This window comes from Scyliorhinus canicula, chromosome 3, assembly GCF_902713615.1.
Source record: "Scyliorhinus canicula chromosome 3, sScyCan1.1, whole genome shotgun sequence".
Taxonomy (NCBI): domain Eukaryota; kingdom Metazoa; phylum Chordata; class Chondrichthyes; order Carcharhiniformes; family Scyliorhinidae; genus Scyliorhinus; species Scyliorhinus canicula.
Window position 1 is genome coordinate 207,988,944 of NC_052148.1, and position 21,690 is coordinate 208,010,633.

General features: G+C 44.6%; 1 protein-coding gene across 8 annotated transcripts in view; it reads right to left on the reverse strand.

Moving 5' to 3' along the window:
• sorcs2 (sortilin-related VPS10 domain containing receptor 2) overlaps positions 1–21,690 on the reverse strand; it is an 840,628-nt gene that overhangs the window by 165,628 nt on the left and 653,310 nt on the right. For all 8 annotated transcript variants that reach the window (XM_038792097.1, XM_038792096.1, XM_038792100.1 and 5 more), the window contains one exon: positions 5,404–5,583. In XM_038792097.1, the coding sequence (XP_038648025.1) occupies positions 5,404–5,583 (180 nt within the window). The remainder of the gene's footprint in view (positions 1–5,403; positions 5,584–21,690) is intronic.

Sequence of the window (21,690 nt, forward strand, 5' to 3'; positions counted from 1 at the left end):
AAAGCTAGCTTTTTCACACTGTTGCTTTGTAGTATTCACCACTAACAGATGCTGCTGTCAAACCAAAAAGACTTATGCCTATCACACAAATTAATAATGTGATATGTCAATTCCAGTGTCAGTATGATGCTAGGTATATATACTGTATGTTCTGAAAGACTGGCGGATGGTATCAAACTGCCGGTCCCTTCCAAAGTTCGCAACAGGCAAGGTACAGACCGTACCCAACCAGCTCATGCTTGCAAAACTCAAAACACAGTGCCCAAAATTAGAAGTGATTCCACGATTGCACAATGTTTGCAAAATAATCCTCACTGTGCTGAGAATTACATTGACAATCAATATAAGATTAGTCGGGCTCACAGTGTGGCGCTTTTGTATGTCCAGGAAGCTACGTATATTAATACACAAAATACTGTTCTTTTCAGACAGAACAAATATGTACACACATTGCACCTGTATCAGCTAAGCAAAATAAATGGCAGTCATTCACTGGTTCATTCCTCAGGGCAATGCCTTGATCAATCAGAGTCAAACTATCTGGCTTACATTTTAAACAATGCTTGGCTGTTAAATGACAGTCACCATCAACTGCATTCTCCATGATAACCACTCCACCCACTCTACCAATCAGAGTCCACTGGCCAACAAATCAGCACTCTCTTCTCATACAGTATAAATTGCTGTTCCCTTTACATGGGGCTGGTTTAGCACAGGGCTAAATCGCTGGCTTTGAAAGCAGACCAAGGGAGGCCAGCAGCACGGTTCAATTCCCGTACCAGCCTCCCCGAACAGGCGCGGAATGTGGCGACTAGGGGCTTTTCACAGTAACTTTGTTTGAAGCCTAATTTTAACAATAAGGGATTTTCATTTCATTTAGTATTTTTGCGAATTGTCCTAATGAATGCGAAGCAAGAAGCTTTCGCAAAATATGTCCTTTTAGTTCCAGCAAAAAAATGATGAGAGAAAAAGAAAATTTCCTGGAGCATTGACTCAATTTATTAACAGCCAAGGTTCTCAATATCCAGCAATACGAATGACCATCAAACTGTCATGTGGTCCTTCCTTTCTTAACAAACAGAATAACAATACATATATCTTCGATGGAAAACACTATGAGACCAGTTCTCGAGCCACTGCAGATTTCTTTAATCAACTGCACAAACCTTTGCAATTTTAGTCAGTTCCCTGGGTTTATTTTCCCCTCAGTTTTGGCATAGATTTCTTTCCTCTGTGAATTGCAGTATTACAAGATTTGCATTAATTTACATAAATACCATCCAGCCTTTTTTGTTATCATTTCTGCACCATAAGAACACAAGGGTGTTTTAAGCCTTTAATTTTCAGCCAGTTCCAGGAAACCATCAGAAACAATACACCAATATTGCTGGCATAGAGATACCTAAACATCAGAATGAATTATTGGATGAATCCTAAGCGGCTGAATAAGCAGGTAATACACAATCACAGTTTTCAAGAAGCTAGATATTAATTCTGTTTCCCGTCATTCCCATTTTCTCCCGAATCTTTCATTTTCTTTTAGTTTAATTCAAATTCATTAATTTTAATTTTATTCTTTGCAACTACACTGCTTTTCTACCTTGCCCAAGTTTAAAAACTATTACTGATGTTTGTTCCCACTGTTAGTTTTGGCAGTGAATCTGGGTGTTATTATTTTTTAAGGGTTTTCATTGGGGCCATTGGTGCATGCTAATAAAGGAATGGATCATTGTGTTTACAAAGAAATAATAAACAATGTTTACCTCGCAATCATAGAACATAGAACATAGAACGATACAGCGCAGTACAGGCCCTTCGGCCCACGATGTTGCACCGACATGGGAAGTCAAAAACTAAAGGCCATCTAACCTACACTATGCCATTATCATCCATATGCTTATCCAATAAACTTTTAAATGCCCTCAATGTTGGCGAGTTCACTACTGTTGCAGGTAGGGCATTCCACGGCCTCACCACTCTTTGCGTAAAAAACCTACCTCTGACGTCTGTCCTATATCTATTACCCCTCAATTTAAGGCTATGTCCCCTCGTGCTAGCCACCTCCATCCGCGGGAGAAGGCTCTCACTGTCCACCCTATCTAACCCTCTGATCATTTTGTATGCCTCTATTAAGTCACCTCTTAACCTTCTTCTCTCTAACGAAAACAACCTCAAGTCCAACAGCCTTTCCTCATAAGATTTTCCCTCCATACCAGGCAACATCCTGGTAAATCTCCTCTGCACCCGTTCCAAAGCTTCCACGTCCTTCCTATAATGAGGCGACCAGAACTGTACGCAATACTCCAAATGCGGCCGTACCAGAGTTTTGTACAGCTGCAACATGACCTCATGGCTCCGGAACTCAATCCCTCTACCAATAAAGGCCAACACACCATAGGCCTTCTTCACAACCCTATCAACCTGGGTGGCAATCCTAAGCGTAGAATCAGTTGAATGGTCACTGTGCCTCAATTTCTTCAAACCTTCTGCTGCTATATCACCTAATTTCACTGAAGTGGTTTATATGCACAAATAGGACTTCTGCCACACTGGGTGTGGGCTTCGCTGGTTAGGCCATTTGCTGCCCATCCCGACTTCCCCTTTAGAAGGTGGTGGTGAGCCACCTTCTTGAACTATTGTAGTCCGTGTGGGATTGGCATACCAGAAGTGCTGTTAAGAAGGTAGTTCCTGGATTTTGACGCAGCGACTGTGAAGAACTGTCAAAATAACTGCAATCAAGATGGCAATTGGGTTGGAGGAGGGCAGCTTTCAAGTTGTGGCATTCCGATGGGTCTGCTGCCCTTGTCCTTCTTGGTGGTAGAGGTTCCACGTTAGAAGGCGCTGTCCAAAGAATCTAGGTGAGGTGCTGCAGTGTATCGTGTAGGTTGTACACACATAGATAATTTAAAAGGTAAAATCTTGATTGTAGCCTTCAACCTGAATTTCTCTGAATCTTCTGCCATTGCTTCACGGTAACATTACTAAGTGGTGATGGTATACTGGTAATGTCACTGGGCCAGTTATCCAGAGGCCCATGCTCTGGAGATATGGGTTCAAATCACACCAACCCAGAAAATGCCCTATTAACACAGCCTATTAGATTAGAATTTACAGTGCAGAAGGAAGCCATTCGGCCAATCATGTCTGCACTGGCTATAGAAAGAGTCCCTACTTAAGCCCACAGCTCCACCCTATCTCCATAACCCAGTAACCCCACCTTACCTTTTTGGACACTAAGGCCAATTTAGCATGGCCAATCCACCTAACCTGCACATCTTTGGACTGTGGGAGGAAACTGGAGCACCCAGAGGAAACCCACGTAAACACGTTGAGAACGTGCAGACTCCGCACAGGCAGTGACCCAAGCCTGAAATCGAACCTGTGACCCAGGAGCTGTGAAGCAACAGTGCTAACCACTGTACAACCATGCCGCCCTATTGACCGTGCAAAGACCTCCTTACCAACAACTGGGGCCTTGTGCCAAAATTGGGACAGCTGTCCCTTACACCAGGGTTTTCCAAAGTGTGGGTCTTAACCTATGTGGGTGTCAGGGCTGTCAGATGCGTCGTGGAGTGAATTGCCGCAGTATTCCGATTGTGGTCCCGATCACGGGGAAGCGCCCAATGGCTACTACCAACATTTTTATGGAGAATAGTGCCCACTGCGCCTTTTAAGGAAATGAGAGTGTGCGCTGTCATCTGGCCAGAAGCAGCAGCAGTGAGATGGTTGCAAGTATATTTGATGACAAGCGGCCTCGATGTGTGTGATTTTGGTGGCAAATCACGGAGGAGAGCTTCTTCTATTTTCTAGCTGCTAGCAAGCAAGGCAAGAGGACTGTGAAGATTAATTATTTTCTTACAAGTAAGAGATGGCCAGAGACACAAATAGGAAGTGTACTTACTGGCCAAGATACATCTGAATCTGCTATAAAAAGCTGCTCTGGAGATTCCAGGACATGGACAACAGCTGAATACAAGAGGCGAGGTGAGAGTGACTGCCCTTGACATCAAGGCAGCATCTGACTAAATATGACATCAAGGAGCCCAAGCTAAACTGGAGCTAAAGAGGATCAGGGGAAATTTCCCACTGATTGGAGTCATACCTGGCACTGAGGTGGTTGATTGTGGTTGTTAAAGATCAGTCATCATAGCTCCTGTACATCACTGCAGAAGTTCCTCAGGTCAGTGTCCTCGACCCAAACATGTTCATTTGCTTCATCAATGACTTTCCTCCATCATAATGTCTGACGCAGGGATCATTGCTGACAATTGCAAAATGTTCAGAACCATTCACAACTCCTCAGATACTGAAGCAGTCCATGTCGATATGCAGCAAGACCATGACAATATTTTGGTTTGGGCTGATAAATGGTAAGTTACATTTGCTCAAACAAAAGAGAATGCGACCATTGCCCTTGACACAATGCCACTGCTGAATCACCCACTGGGGAGATTACCATTGATCAAAAACGGAAATGGACCAGTCATTTAATACTGTAGCTACAACAGAAGGTCAGAGGCTAGGAATTCTGCAGCAAATAACTCACCTCCTGATTATCCAAAGCCTTTCCAACTACAAGGCACAAGTCAAGAATATGATGGAATACTCTCTATTGCCTAATGAGTGCAAATCCAACAACACTTAAGAACTCAACACCATCAGGAAAAAAGCAGCCTGCTTGACTGGCACCCCCATCCATTACCTTCAACAATCACTCCCTCCACCAGCGATACACAGTGTATACAGCCTACAATATGCACTGCAGCATCTCCCAAGGCTCTTTGGACAGTGCTTTCTACAATATTATGAAAGAGGTTCTTCTTTTGATTTCACTCCAAACTTAAAGATGATCCCACCACTTTGAGCTTATTCAGAGAACTCCCCTATGCAAAGCATTAATTTGTCACATACGTCCCAGTGCAAATTCCATCCACTACTCACCTGTAAAGCGCACAATATAACCTTCATGTAAAAATAACATGGTTTCTTTCCACCTCTCTCTCTACAAACTGACTTCTGCACATTGTTCAATGGCAATGGAAGGATATTTTGGTTGACCAGACTTCCTGCATCTCTAAATTGAGAATGTATATTTTTAATTTGCTCATATTCACTTGGGGACCTCAAATAACAACATGAACTGTAATAGGTTACAGCCATTGTCTGAAACAGAATAGATTCAAACTTTGAAATGTAAGTACAGCATAGGCTGTGGAGCTTATGGTGTAGTTTCACTCCATTTTCTGGAAGCAACAACTATCACTGCTTTTCAAGATAACCTGTGCTCTGTTGGTCATTAAAATAGGAAGATATTGGATTCCAATAAGTCACTGAATATGCACAGTATTCTTCAATCAGTGTTATTGCAACCCATCATGTTTGAAGTACAGAAGTTAGGTTTACCTCATGAATATCTATCACAACATTTTCTTCTGGCTGTTTGGTACTTCTGACATCCTCTAGAGCGAGAGTGAAGTACACACCCTTCAGGTCTGACAGGTAGAGGTTATAGGTGTCTGTCTGATGCCACTCCTTGACAGCCACAAATACTTGATTCTCATCCGTACTGATGATTTGCATGTCCTAGGGATACAAAATGATGAATTTATGCTACGTACATCAAGAAATAGAAATATAACACACATCTATTAGTTGCAAAGTACGAATGACTTTCTAACCAAATTACGTTAAAAAAAAGTTTAATTCATTCATCTAAGACTGTTATTAGGAACAAACAGAAAATTAAATATCTTTGAATGATCAGTGTTTCTCATGACCTGGTTGTGCATTGTAGACTCAGTGTCACTTGGCTCAACTGATGGCATGGATCTCACTGGGCCAAAATGCTAAGGGTTCAAGCCTGACCTGAGCTCATGTGCATATTTTCATCGATATCTAGGAACAGCAATCTTCAGAGGAGATTTTAAATGCAGATTTTGTCTCCTAATCATTAATAGTATAACAATGAATGGTGTCGAAATCCCACCATTCTTTCCAGTCTTTTTTCAATCAATGGCCCCTCAATAATATGCTTGTTCTCCCTCAAAAGGGCTCGATACAACAGTGCAATCCCCTTGTCCATGGTTAAATAGTTTGCATTAAAGAGAGAGATGTTCACTTCTTGAGTTTTACTGGAAGACGCTTTCACGATGTTGAAGATATAGTTCCAAAATAGCAATATTTGGCAACTGGAGCACTGATATGCGAGTATTGTTTGCCTTAGTATAACACACTCCCAAGAGCAGCACAAGTTGAATGCCATTTTATCTTGGCTGAATCATGTTGAAAGTTATAATTTTGTCAGTGTGGGGAGAGGTAGAAATAATAAGATCAGGGTAGATCAGGTCCTTGATATGTTGACTTCCTTTTATGTTTGTTCATGGGATGGTCTGGCACGGTCACCATTCATTGCCCACCCCTAATTGCCCTTGAGGAGGTGGTGGTAAGCCGTGTTCTTGAACCCCTGCAGTCCATGCAGTTTATGTATACCCACATCCTTAACCGTTAGGGAGGGAGTTGCATGATTTGGTCCAGTGAAGAATGTTAGCAAAGCTTGAAAGCTTCAAAATTGAATTTAAAATGGCAAAACCTCAACAAATTCTTTCCCTGCAATAAATTCCAACTCAGATTTGATGAGTATTGATTTTCAATCTCGCTCAGTTTTCTGTTCTTGACTGTGACATGATACCATTTTCATTCAGAAAACCATAATAATTAAAAATAACCTGGTTCTTTCACTTTAAATGAGTTATTTTGCCAATGAAATAATTTTTATTGATTTATATTGTTGCTAACAATGCACTTTGATAGTTGTCACCACATAAATTCACAATGGTTTAACAATAACTCTGGTACTCATGGAGTCGGGGAACCTGTGTGGAGTGGTGAAAATAGCAGCCAGGACCCGACTCTGGGATTGCGGACCCACTTCCAGGGTTTCCAATTTTTAACAGTGCCATTTAAGGATGTGTGTTGGTTAGGGTTGTGAGTACGCACCATGCACTCTCAACCTGATATGCTCCATTGTGGGAATAGGCATGTCCTCATCCTATGCAATTTCCATGGAGTTGGGCAAGCTTTTAAAGGACTTGTGGTTCACGACACCTCAAGAGCTATTGTGAACCATTATCTGGATGAGGGATCCTTTTAAAAGTTGAGTTCAAAAGCTCTTAACCATTTCCCCTATGGCAAGCTATGGCACCTATACTGCCCATGTCAGGTTATGCACCTATCCAACACCTCCATGGCTCTTCATACCCCTCATGTCAAGTTATAGCCCCACACCACATGACCCTCATACCCAGCTATGGCACTTCCATACTGTATCGAGCTATCGAGCTAATGAACTCTATATCAAAAATAGGATGTATTTAAAAAGCTTTTAAGAAAAATATCATTCATAACTTTACAGTTTCTTTAAAAAAAATCCTTTCATTACAGGCCAATAAGAGAGTCCATCATCCAGACCCTTTAACATACCAATAGCTGAAACTGGAAGCACTTAAAAGCTCTTTATCTTGCGCAAATAAACATGGTGCAATTGACAGAATAGATCAGCGAGAAAGAGCTGTCAATCGAGCACTGTTTTCCGTGGGTTCTGGCTATTTCAACACTTTAAGGGATAGAAAGGCCCGCAGCTGAGTCTCATTATGCATTTGGGTTTGTCTCATGATTTCGGCTTGTCTACCTAATTGACTCACCTTTGCTGGCATCAAGTCATTGTGAGACAACAAATGCTCTGATAACGCACTATCTACTACTCCAACAATTCTTCTGTCACAAAATAGCCCCTTGTTCAGATTACAATATTCAGAGTCTTCTGCTAATTGGTATAATAAAAAACATTCCCTTCTGAGTATGTCTATTGAATTTTACATGTTCAGCATAGTGTTGCTGCGGATATTGAAATATGTCTCCATGTTTCAATAACTATTAACATATCTTTTATACTACCACCACCATATAATACTGTGTTGTTGGGTTAGAGTACTTTTAATAAATTCTCAAAGTCTGCTGGCTGCAAAACATGATTTTATTTTTTAAATTTAGAGTACGCGATACTTTTTTTCCAATGAAAGGGCAATTTAGCGTGGCCGATCCACCTACACTGCACATTTTTTTGGGTTGTGGGCTGAGACCTACAGAAACAGGGAAAGAATGTGCAAACTCCATATGGAGAGTGACCCGGGGCCAGGATCGAACCTCGGTCCTCAGCGCCATGAGGCAGCAGTGCTAACCACTGTATCACCGTGCTGCCCCACATTAATTTTAATGTTACAAATCTACAGTTATGAGAACAATCCTTTGCACTAGCTTCTGACTAGGATTACTCTCCTCAAGTATCAAATCACATGACTGCATTAATTTCATTCCATGACATTATAGACCAATAAGTTACCCCTTGCTGGGACCAGGCCCAACATATTACATTATACTACATTTTATGAGGTAGGTGAATTGGCCACACTAAATTGCTCCTTGGTTGGAAAAAAAGAATTGGGTACTCTAAATTTATTTTTTTTAAAGATGTTGCAGTATGTCCTATGGACAGTATTCCTTCCAATCACAATGTATATCAAGCAAACTGTTTTGTCTTAGATGGTGTCAAGCCACTCTAGCTGTCCCCATCCAGGCAAGGCGGCAAGGTAGCTCAGTAGGTAGTGCGTTTGCTTCACAGCTCCAGGGTCCCAGGTGCGATTCCCAGCTTGGGTCACTGTCAGTGCAGAGTCTGCACGTTCTCCCTGTGTCTGCGCGGTTTCCTCCGGGAGCTCCAATTTCCTCCCACAAGTCCCAAAAGACGTGCTGTTAGGTCATTTGGGCATTCTGAATTCTCCCTCAGTGTACTCGTCGCCAGAATGTGGCGACTAGGGGCTTTTCACAGTAACTTCATTGCAGTGTTAATATAAGCCTACTTGTGACAATTAAGGTTATTCTTATTAAACTTTTCCAACATATTCCTTTTCTAAAATAAATTTAGAGTATTCCAATTGATTTTTTCCAATTAAGGGGCAATTTAGCATGGTCAATCCACCTACCCTGTACATCTTTTGGGTTGTGGGGGCAAGACCCGCGCAAACATGAGGAGAATGTGAAAACTCCACACGGACAGTGACCCAGAGCCAGGATCGAACCTGGGACCTCGGCGCCTTGCGCCACCGTGCTGCCCTTTCCAATATATTCCTGACTTGTGCCTTGTAGATGCTGGACAGATTTTGGTGCATCATTCATCACAGACCATCCAGTCTCTGATCTGCTGTAACAGCCACATCATTTGTGTCAGCAATCCAGTTGAATTTCTGTTTATTGGTAACACCCAAGTTCATGGTAGTGGATTTAGCATTGTAATGCTGTTCAGTGTTAAAGGGAACTGCTTTGACTGTCTCTTGTTGGAGGTGGTCATTGTCTGGCACATGTGTGAATGTTATATGCCACTTATCATTGAAGCCTGAATGTTGCCCAGGTCTTGCTGCATATGGACTGCTTGATTGTGAGGAAATCCGGATGAAAATAAGCATTGCACAATCATCAGTGAACATCCCCACTTCTGACCATATGATGGAAGGAAGGTCTTTAATGATACAGCTGAAGATGGTTGGGGCCATCATGTCACTCTTTGGAAAGCCTGCAACAATGTCCTGGGGCTGAGTCAATTGGCCTCTCAACAACCACAACCAACCTCCTTTAGGCTGCGTGTGACTCTGGGCAGTGAAGAACATCCCTTGATTGTCATTGCCTTCATTTCTTCTCGGGCACTATGGTATCACATTTGTTCAAATGCTTCCTTGATGTCGAGGCCAGTAACTCTCAGCTTACATTTGGGATTCAGCTTTTTAGTCCATGTTTGGATGAAGGTTTTAGGGTGTTCTGGAGCTGAATGATCCTAACAGAACAAGCAGGTTATTGGTGTAAGTGTCTGCAGAGTTTTACAGAGAATTTACAGTTCAGAAGGAGGCCATTCGGCCCATCGAGTCTGCACCGGCTCTTGGAAAGAGCACCCTAACCAAGGTTAACACCTCCCCCTATCCCCATAACCCAGTAACCCCACCCAACACTAAGGGCAATTTTGGACACTAAGGGCAATTTATCATGGCCAATCCTGCATATCTTTGGACTGTGGGAGGAAACCGGAGCACCCGGAGGAAACCCACGCACACACGGGGAGGATGTGCAGACTCCGCACAGACACTGGCCCAAGCCGGAATTGAACCTGGGACCCTGGAGCTGTGAAGCGATTGTGCTAACCACAATGCTACCGTGCTGCCCCAAGTCCTGAAAGACATGCTCATTAGGTGAATTGGACATTCTGAATTCCCCCTCAATGTACCCGAACAAGTGCCGTAGTGTGGTGACTAGTAACTTCACTGCAGTGTAATGTAAGCCTACTTCTGACACTAACAAAGGTTATTCTCATATGATAGTACTGTTTATGACTTATTACAGCACTTTTCTGATGATTGAGAGTAGGTTGTTAAAGCAGTAATTGCCTGGGCTGGATTAGTCCTGATTTGTTTTTTAAAAAATAATTTTTATTGAAAAATTTTGAATTTATACAACAACATCAAACCATACTAAAATACCAACAATAACAACAATCATGAACCTTCGCCCCTCCTCAATGAACAACCCAACATATTAACAATAACTTAAATTAACACAATGTTAAGTTACATAACCGTAGCGAGAAAAAAAGAAAGAAACTATAATAAGGAACCCCCCCCCCCCCCGGATTGCTGCTGCTATTGACCAAGATACCTATCTTTGAGCCAGGAAGTCCAGAGAAGGCTGCCATCGTCTATAGAACCCTTATACTGATCCTCTCAGGGCAAATTTGACCCTTTCCAACTTTATAAATCCCGCCATGTCATTGACCCAGGTCTCCACACTTGGGGGCCTCGCGTCCTTCCACTGCAGCAAGATCCTCCGCCGGGCTACTAGGGACGCAAAGACCAGGAACACCGGCTTCTTTCACCTCCTGCACTCCCGGCTCCACCGCAACTCCGAAAATCGCGAGTCCACACCCTGGTTTGACCCTGGATCCAACCACCCTCAACACCGTCCCCGCCACCCCCTTCCAGAATTCTTCCAGTGCCGGGCATGCCCAGAACACATGGGCATGATTCGCTGGACTCCCCGAACATCTGGTGCACCTGTCCTCACCCCCAAAGAACCTACTCATCCTAGTCCCGGACATGTGGGCCCGGTGCAGCACCTTAAATTGGATGAGACTAAGCCTCACACATGAAGAGGAAGAGTTGACTCTCTCCAAGGCATCCGCCCAAGTCCCGTCCTCCATCTGCTCCCCAAGTTCCCCCTCCCATTTAGCCTTCAGCTCCTCCACTGACGACTCCTCCAACTCCTGCATTACCTTATAGATGTCAGACACCTTCCCCTTTCCGACCCACACCCCCGAAAGCACTCTGTCCATCGTCCCCCGCGAGGGCAGCAAAGAGAATCCCTCTACCTGTCGCCTAGCAAACGCCTTTACCTGCAAGTATCTGAACATGTTCCCTTGGGGAAGCCCAAATTTATCTTCCAGTTCCCCCAGGCCCGCAAACCTCCCGCCAATAAACAAGTCCCTCAATTTACTGATGCCCACCCTTTGCCACCCCCTAAATCCCCCATCCTTGTTCCCCGGGATGAACCGATGATTGCCACCCAATGGAGCCTCCATCGAGCCCCCTGTTTCCCCCCTATGCCGTCTCCACTGTCCCCAGATTCTTAGGGTCGCTGCCACCACCGGGCTCATGGTAAACCTCTTAGGGGAGAGCGGCAACGGCGCCATTACCATGGCATCCAGGCCCGTACCTCTACATAACGCCATCTCCATTCTTTTCCACGCCGCCACTCCCCCCTCCATCACCCATTTACGCACCATTGACACATTGGCCGCCCAATAGTACCCCAAAAGGTTAGGCAGCGCCAGCCCGCCTCCATCCCTCCCTCCCTCCAGGAAAACCCTCTTCACTCTCGGAGTCCCATGTGCCCACACAAAGCTCAAGATACTGCTAGTCACTCTCCTAAAGAAGGCCCTGGGGATAAAGATGGGCAGGCACTGAAAGAGGAGATTAGTCCTGATTCTTGCATACCAAACTACCTGGACATTACTGGGTAGAAGCCAGTATTGTAGCTGTACTTGAAACATGTGGATGGAGACATGGTTATTTTGGTTGCACAGGTCAGCTGCACTAAAGCTGAGATCCTCTGTCAGCACTCGGCCTTTGCTGCATTCAGCACACTCAGCTATTTTTTTGCCATTGCATTGAGTGAATCCAATTGTCTGAAGGCAGACATCTGTGATTCTGGGGACCTCAGGAGGAGGTTGAAATGGATCACTGTTCTGGACCTCTGGCTGAAAATGGTTGTGAGTACCTCAGCCTTCTCTTTTGCAATCATATCCTGAGGTTTGTCATCATTGCTGATGTATATATTTCTTAGCCTTCAGTTTCTTAATTGTCCACCAACATTCACAACTGGATGTGACGAGCCTCACATTCAATCCATTGATGTAGAATCATTGTTCAGCATGCAGGCAGCCTTTTTATGGAATTTCACCAAGTTGGCAATTCGTCTTCAGGTATGCCCGATGCTGTATTTGGTATGCTCTTCCCCATCTTCACTGAACTAGTGCTGGCCATCTGGTTTGATACTAATGGAGGAGGGAGCAATATGCCAGCTCAAGGCATTGCAGATTGTGGTGGAATACAGTTCTGTGGCTGATGGATCACATCATCGTACAGGTTCTCAGTTTTGAATTCAAGGTCCATTCTTCCCACTTGGCATAGTGGTAGTACCACGCAACATGATGAGGATGTCTTCAGTGGTTCTTGGCCTTCATAGGCATTGTGCAGTGGTCACTCCTACCAATACTATTGTGGACAAATGTTTCTTTATTAGGCAGACTGGTGAGGACAAGATCAAGGTGTGAGACTCAAAAATATTTGCTCCCTAAACTGACTGATGACTGCCAATATCATTTGATAAAAGTTTTCAGTTTCTAACTACAGTCACCCAGAGCTTCAACTAGTCAATGGTCATTTCCTCTATTCTTAAGGGTTCAGAACAACTGTTGGCCCTTGTTCCTATCCAGGTTGGGCATACCCTTTCAGTTGTGGCCAGATGACAAGCAAACACCCGCAGCTATCTTGGCCCACAATTATCAGACAACTGCCTGTGTCTGAAAATAGCTTTTTGCCGATATTGAAGGACAATCAAATTCTGACAATAGCAAAAATATTTAGGATCCAATGGGGTAGATTTTGACTTTGCTTAATAGACAAAATGAAAGGTCATGAATCATCAGTCCAATTTTATGTCTTTCCAAATTTGAATGTAAAATGGACCGTTGATTCATCATTACCTACGATTACACAAAGCCATGATCTACTCCAACGTACCTCCCAAACGTTAATAAGCCAATCATCAGTGTATGCATCTGAGAAAAATCCACCACTTGTCGAGGAATTTTCTATGCAACTTGTCTGTGCTGAGTGATAGTTTTCTGGTGACAACCCCACCCATCCCCGGACTTTCCCAGGAAAGGTTTGCATGGATATTGCCTGGGAAGTGCAAATTTCCAATGGCCAATTGCTCTGCACTGGGAAGTATACAAAAATGTGATTTAAGTCACAAACTTGCGGTGGTTCTGACTGTTTTTTAAAAATTTGTTCATGGGCATTGCTGACTGGGCCAGCATTCGTTGGCCATCGCTGAGAGCAATTAAGAGTCAACCACATTGCTGTGGATCTGGAATCACATGTAGGCCATACCAGGTAAGGACAGCAGATTTCCTTCCCTGAAGGACATCAGTGAACCAGGTGGGTATTTACAACAATCAACAACGGTTTCATGGTCATCACTAGACTTTTAATTCCAGGCCCAGGATTCTCCAAAATCGCGGCTAAGTTTGACACCGGCGTAAACACCAGAGTGTTTCATGCCGGCATCAACGGGCCTCTTGGCCCAGTGATTCAGTTGCCCACAGGGGGCCAGCACGGCGTTGGAGTGCTCCACATAGCTCCGGCGCTGATACGTGGCCGTACACTGCCGGCTTGGGTCCGCGCATGCACATGGTAGCCGTTTCCGCGCTGGGCCGCGCAACATGGCTTAGTGACAAAGTGAGCTGGTGCGGGAGAAGGTAGGCCCCCCCACCCCCGGATGGCACGCATCCGCCGATTGGTAGCCCCCGATCCCGGGCTAGGCCGTTGTGGAGGCCGCTCCCGGAGTCTGATTCCCCCCCCCCCCCCCCCAACCAGGATGGCCACCGCGGCTGTTGGTCCGAGCTTCCGCCAGGTGGTACCATATGTGAACCACACCGGCGGAAACTCGGCCGGTCGACTGCGGAGAATCGCCGCGGGGTCCTGTTTCAACAGCCCCCGACCGGCGGCGTGGTGACCGTGCGCACAACTGGCGCCGATTGTCCGGTCACCGGTGAATCGTGTCCCGGCGTGGCGGGAATTTCCAGTGTCACCGATGATTCTCCGACGCACTGTGGGCTCGGAGAATCCCAGCCCAGACTGTTATCGAATTCAAATTTCACCAGCTACTGCAGTGGAATTCGAACCTGGGTTTCCAGAGCATTACTCTGGGTGTCTTGATTACTAGTCCAATGACAATACCACTATGCCACTGTCTATCCTATTGTGATAGCAATAGTTACTGAGAAAAAGTTAAAAGAATTAAAATCAATTCTAGCTGCTGGATAACTACTACGCAGACGGGACTCCACCCACATCCCTAATTTCCAAAAGGGCTCCCTCCACATTCCCCAAGCCTCTTGGGGATACCCTCACACACCCCTTGGACCCCTCCATAGAATTTACAGTGCAAAGGAGGCCATTTGGCCCATCGAGTCTGCACCAGCCCTCCCTTCACAGGACCCATCTGAACCCTGCCCATCACAGACCTCAATAACTTGGCGTCCACATTCAATCGTGATATCGGGCCGTATGACCCACACTGCTCCGGATTCTTAACCTTCTTTAATATTACGGAGATGGAAGCCTTGCGTCAATGTGGGGGTGTTACCCCCACTCCCTTGCTTCATTATAGACCCTCACCAGCAACGGCCCAGGTCTACCCCAAACTTTTTATAAAACTCTACCAGGAACCCCATACTCATACACTGCCTCTCTGGCCCTCCGCAGCTGCCTCGCCGCCTTCCCCGTAGAAACTAGCCCAAACTCCCTTTGGAACCTCTGCCGCTCCTTTCACAACCCTGCCTCCAGCGCCTCTGAATATCTCCTTTACATCCTATAAATCTCATCCACCAGCCTTTCCCTCTCCCCACGCTCCGTTTTCTCCCAATGCAGCCGAATTGAGATGAACTCCCCCTGACTGCAGCCTTGAGTGCCTCCCTCAACGTGGTAGCTGTGACCACCCCCATGTCGTTCAGCTCCACGTAGCCCCAAATGGCAGCCTTCACCCACTCACACACCTCCTCATCCGCGAGCAACCCCACATCCAGCCTCCACTGTGGCCATTGCCCCCCCCCCCCCCCCCCCACCCCTGCAAATCCACCTAGGCGGTGCGTGGTCAGAAACCGCAATCGCTGAATACTCCGAGATGGCCACCCCCACCAGCAACGTCTCGCTGAACACAAAAGAAAAAAATCCGAGGGTACATCTGGTGCACTTGGGAGAAGTCCTTTGCTCTCTACCTCAAAACCCTCCACGGGATCCGCCACCGCCCATTTGCTCCATAAACCTCCTCAGCTCCTTCACCACTGCCGACGCTCACTGGGCTAAATCGCTGGCTTTTAAAGCAGACCATGCAGGCCAGCAGCACGGTTTGATTCCTGTATCAGCCTCCCCGGACAGGCGCCGGAATGTGGCGATTACACCCCCCCCCCCCCCCCCCCCCGCGCACTCCTCCCAGTCCATTGTCCTTCATAAATTCCATCGCCTCCTCTGGCATGTCAAAATAAAGCTCCCGTTTCTGGAAAGTCACCCACAAATGGGCCAGGTATAATGGCCCAAAGTTCACCCTCCTTTTCAAAGATGGTAGCCTAAATCCAATTAAACACAGCCCTCCTCTTTGCCAGTTTTGCACCCAGGTCCTGGTACAGCCACTGCTCATTCCCTTCCCAGGAACATTTCTTGGTCCGCTTCGTCCATTGAAAGATCTTCTCCTTGTCCAGACAGCAGTGCGGCTGCACCACCATCACCCTCAGCGGCTCGCCCCCTGCGGTCTCCTCCTCAGCACCCCATGTGCTAGGTCCAACTCCAGAGGCCGATCGAAGGCCCCCCTCTCCCATCAGCTTCTCCAGCTTCCTTGCCACCTACACAGCAGTCTCCGAACCTTCAATGCCTTCAGGCATCCCAACAATGCTTACATTGTGCCTCCTGGAGCAATTCTCCAGATCCTCCACTTTCTCCCTCACCCTCTACTGGCTCTCCCGCATCACTCCCAGCTCCATTACCAAGGATGCCAACTGCTCCTCGTGCTCCCCCACCGCCTCCTCAACCTTCTGGATCACCAGGCCCTGGGACTCCAGCCTTTGCTCAATTCGCTCGATCCCAGATCTCAGTGGTTCCACCACCTTGGCTAGGTCTTCCAGAGCATCTTTCCTCTGTTGCTGAAACATGTTGTTCAGGAACTCTACCAACTGCTCTGTCGACCACTGGGCAGGCAGTCCACTGCCATCTTTCGCTGTGGCGCACCACAAAAACTCTCCTGCTCCCGCTGCTCTTTCTTTTTGCACCATTCCTTGACTGCGGATCCATCCACCAACCACACCAAACGAGTATTACCTTCCCTAGACAGTCCTACACCTTTTTCCCCAAATACAAATGTGCGACCACTCACTCCATGGCCGCCACCGGAAGTCGGGTGGTGCTCTTTCAGAGTGTTAGTGCAGACTTGATGGGCCAAATGGCCTCATTCTGCATTGTAGGGATTCTATGAATCTATGATCAGAACTTGCCAAAATTAAAAATACATTTATAGATCACTGACATAGCGAATAAACGGCATTATGCATTTATATCTTTACCTTAAGGTGTTGGATCTGCTTCATTAAAATGTACTCATTAATAAAAGTAGTAATGATTTTCTCACACAATAGGGTTAATGTCAGGATAAACTTAATCCAACATTATGCAGATATCTTTTCAATCAAAAGCAGAAATAGTACAAAATCAAAGTGGTGCACATTATTATTCGAGTGTGTGTAGAATGACTCATGTATGTACCTTGCAGAGCCCTAGAATATAGAAGCTACTCAATGCTATTCGTTATTTGGCCTACCAGCTAAGCATTGCTAATGTGCCATTAAGATTCCATTTGCCAAAGCTGGGGGTTGCCTGATTGGACCTTAATGCAGGAATAGTTATTCAAGCATCAAATGTTTTTGTGTCTCTGTCAGCGACCAACGGGATACAGTGATTGATGATCATACAAGATCTGTGGCAGTCAGCGCCACTATACTAAAGCTTGGCTATTGCATTTCAAACAAATATATCCATTAATTTGTGATTTAATCCATGAGCCCATCTCAGAGCTCGGCCAATTTAAAGGGAAGGAAATTCTGATCGGCGGCATGACAGTGATTTAGTGCCTGCCTTTTAAATGTTTAATCATTCAAAACACTAAGTAAACTACTGTGCAAAGGTTGCCCTTTAAGGCTTTGAGGCTCCACGGAAAAAGCTTCTGTTCGAGCTACAAAGGTGGCCTTCTTTTAAAGACTGTAGCTTGAAGTTTTCTGAGCATGGATTTTAAATCTCTTTCTTGTGACATAAATGTATTAAAGAGCTTTGAATAGTTTTGACACTTTCCTGTGAGACAGTTAAACATCAATTTGCAGACTGATAAATGTTTATTAGTTAATAGTAAATCCTTTCCTAAACAGACAATTAGCTTGCTCCTTTGATCAGCTCTCTATGATTTGGCTTCATTGATTAGCTGCACCTCAAAAGCAATACAACCCAAAAAGCAGAATACGGGTTATTTTGCACCAAAGAACTCAGATAGATTGGGCCTAATCTATATTTAAGAATTCAGTGATGATGTCATACAATTTTCATTTTACTTTCCCACCCATATTGTCTCCCCTCCTATTCTATAGATGGCAACGCATTGTCTACAGATGGCATCTAATGTTGAGTTTCAACTCTACATGATAACAGCATTGTTCTAGAATCACCATTCTTTAGGAGTCTAGATTGTGCATGTCAACATATTATTTCATTCTAGGGGGCAACATAGCTTTGCTCAATATCCCCATACATACACATAGAAGTAGGGGGCCTCAAGATGATTTTACAACACGAGGGATGAGGACTGGTCATTTTGCTTCTCAAAGTACACTGACATTCCTAGTTAAGAACTCCAAAGTTTAACCTTGTTTAATATATCATTCTGAAAATATATCCCTTTAAATAACTGTGTCAGGGACCTTGTTTGATCTCGTCATCTTTCTAGTCCGGGGTATCACGAACATGAATCAGGCCTTCAAAGGGAGAAAAGTTTTAGGGGTGTGCTTATATTAAGCTCATCAATGGGACAAATAAAAATCTATCAACAGTGTTTCAAATCTAGTGAGTTAAGTATTTACAACACCATGTGTACCTTAATTCCCTTCAGCAGAGTCAAGCAGCCCTTGTCAATTATTTCCTATCTGTTCATCTTCTTTGTGATGTCAAGTGAAAAAGCAATTCAAAAATGTTCACTTCTGTCAGACTTGAGGTGTGCAACGCTCTAAATGCCAATGAAAACCAGAAGCACTTTGACTGGCAGTGACATCAATGCTTGATTGATAACTTTAACAGCAGCTTGCTTTTTAGAGCAGTCATTACCTCACACTGTTTACATTTTCCATCCCAATTTTTGTCAGAGTTTAAAATATTGGTTTTGTCTCTCTATTCGAATCATTCATCATTCTCAGCAATGAGAGCAGATCGGTAACCCACTCACCAACAACCCTCGTTCAAATTTCCAGCAGTCTTGTTTTTCAAGAATGTTAAATTAATTCACTGAAATGAAAGCAGGTTTCATTGACCCAAAACATGAGCTCTGTTTCTCTCTCCACAGATGCTGCTTGACCAGCTGAATGTTTCCAGCATTTTCTGTTCCCCCCCCTGATTTCCAACTTCTACACAGTTTGCATTAGCTTTCAAAATTAGTTTAATGTTCAGGCCAGGTTAGCTTCTTCGACCCCCTTCAACTGCAACTCTAACACTTTTGCTAACACTATCAAGATAGACATCTCATATGTTGCCATCTATCATCACCAGGTTAGAATCTCTAAAGGTTTCAAGGAGTACACACAGTGCCAGGACGATACATCTAGACCCAGTGGCGGAACTGGGAATCATTCCAGATTAAAAAAGATTGATGCAGAAAAGAGAGGCTCTATCAAAATTGAGCAGTTTAAAGAGGCTTTCGAGGGCACTAGGAAAAGGCAGACACTCTGAGATGTGAGAGAGTGGAAATCTGTAACAAGATGCATATAAGTATATACGAGAAACATTAGAAATAAACTGCCTGTTCTGAAGGCTATTTGAGCAGTCGGGAACAAAAGTGTGATGGGAATGTCAGAAAAATGACTTAATCCAGAGTTTGGATATTAATATTTAAGCAGGGGCATGGAGTGTTTAGAAATGTAAGTGTCAGGTACATGTGGGAGATAAAAGAAAGGGATAGGAAGTACAAAATAAACAGACTATGGTTAGACATCTTTAATGCATGAGGCTTTATGGGATCCAGAGTCAATGTTGCGGACTCTGGACGACACCCTCCTGACCGTATACATGTGCCACCACCTCTGCTGGGTCGGGCCTGCAGGTGGGACAGGACCAGGGATGGTGATGGTGGTATCTGGGACATTGTCTGTAAGGTATGATTTCATATGCATGACTGAGTCAGGCTGTTGCTTGACTAGTCTGTGAAACAGCTCTCCTAATTTTGACACTAGCCTTTCAGATGTTAGTAAGCACAACATTGCAGGTTTGCCATTGTTGTTCCCAGTGCCGAGGTCAATGTTGGTTGTCCGTACAGTTTCATTTCTTTTTATTGACTTTGTAGTGGTTTGGTACAACTGAGTGACTTTCTAGGCCATTTCAGAGGAGTTATGAGCCTTTTAAGACTTTTAAGAGTCAACCACATTGCTGTGGGTCTGGAGTCACATGTGGACCAGACCAGGTGAGGACAGCAGATTTCCGAAAGGACATTAGTGAACCAGATGTGCTTTTATGACAATCGACATCCATTCGACGTTTAATTCCAAATTTTTACTGAATTCAAATTCTACCGTCTGCTGTGGTGGGATTCGAACCTGTGTTCCCACAGTGCTTTCATGGGTCTCTGGATTACTAGTTCAGTGACAACACTACTATGCCACTGCCTTTACTTTATGATTAAACAACTAAAAACCTGGAAAAACAGGGGCCAGTATTCAGTTCCTACGTTTCTCTACGAAACTTCCAAATGTGTACAACTGCAAGATCCCAATTCTCATCAGTCAACAGCCTTTCATCTATTTTGGGCAGCAGTCCTTGGAACCCATTTAAACGCCTGCCTGAGGAATCAATCAGGTGTGCAAACGTTGTCCAAGTTTCTCACCTGATTTTCCTCCGCCTGTTGCCCATTTCTTGGTGTAGATGTTGCCATAGGTGCAAAGGTGAGCAAGTTGAGGGTAATGAGAAGCAGCGGAAGTTATAGATTTCACTATGTAATTTAGGGAAATTGAATCTTTAAACAGTTGCTTGGTATACTTCTGAAAAGAGAGATATCTTGCCAAAGCCTTTTGTCTAGCATTCATCAGGACAAACATAAAAAATGCCAAATTTCTAAATATCACAAAATTGTACACTAAGGAGAAATGGGGGCTGGGTGAAAGATTGACTCTGATTGGTTCAGATGTTGGTCTGGAGAAAGCAACAGGGCACCAGGAAATGCTCCCCAAGCTCCTCAGTAATTCAAAAACAGGTGCAAGGCTTGAAAATATTTATTTTGCTTGCAGAGAATGCGTTTCTGCAAATGAATGTAAACTGCTTCCAGCAAGTGCAAATGAGCCATGTTACGACCTCATAGAATCATAAAATTTATAGGGCAGAAGGAGGCCATTCAGCCCATCGAGTCTACACCGGCCCTTGAAAGAGCACTCGACTTATCCCATGCCTCCACCCAATCCCTGTAACCCAGTAACCCCACCGAACCTTTTTGGACACTAAGGGGCAATTTAGCATGGCCAATCCACCTAACCTGCCTAACTGAGAATCTTAAATGGCTTGTAAGTTTAGCCATTAGCATACTCCCGAACGACGTGCTTTTTAGGTGAATTGGACATTCTGAATTCTTCCTCAGTGTACCTGAGCAGGCGCTGGAGTGTGGCGATGAGGGGATTTTCACAGTAACTTCATTGCAGTATTCATGTAAGCCTATTTGTGACACTAATAATAAAGATTAAGATATTCAGATAGTTCAATAAGTGCTACTCAAACTTAGAATCATGTCTGACAATAGACCTTTTGTTTAGGGCTTTGCAAGTGCAGGCTGACTGTAGGACAATGGCTAGCCTGATCAGATCACTGTTCTCTGTGTATAGGGCAAATTGCAAATGGGCCAAAGGTCACCATTTTTCAGTCTGATCTACCTCAAATTACCCTGGAAAGGCAAATTATCTATAACCAATTGAACAATAGGTTAAGCAAGCTGTTTCACGCTGCTTTCAGGTGTGACTATTCAAGTGGTATT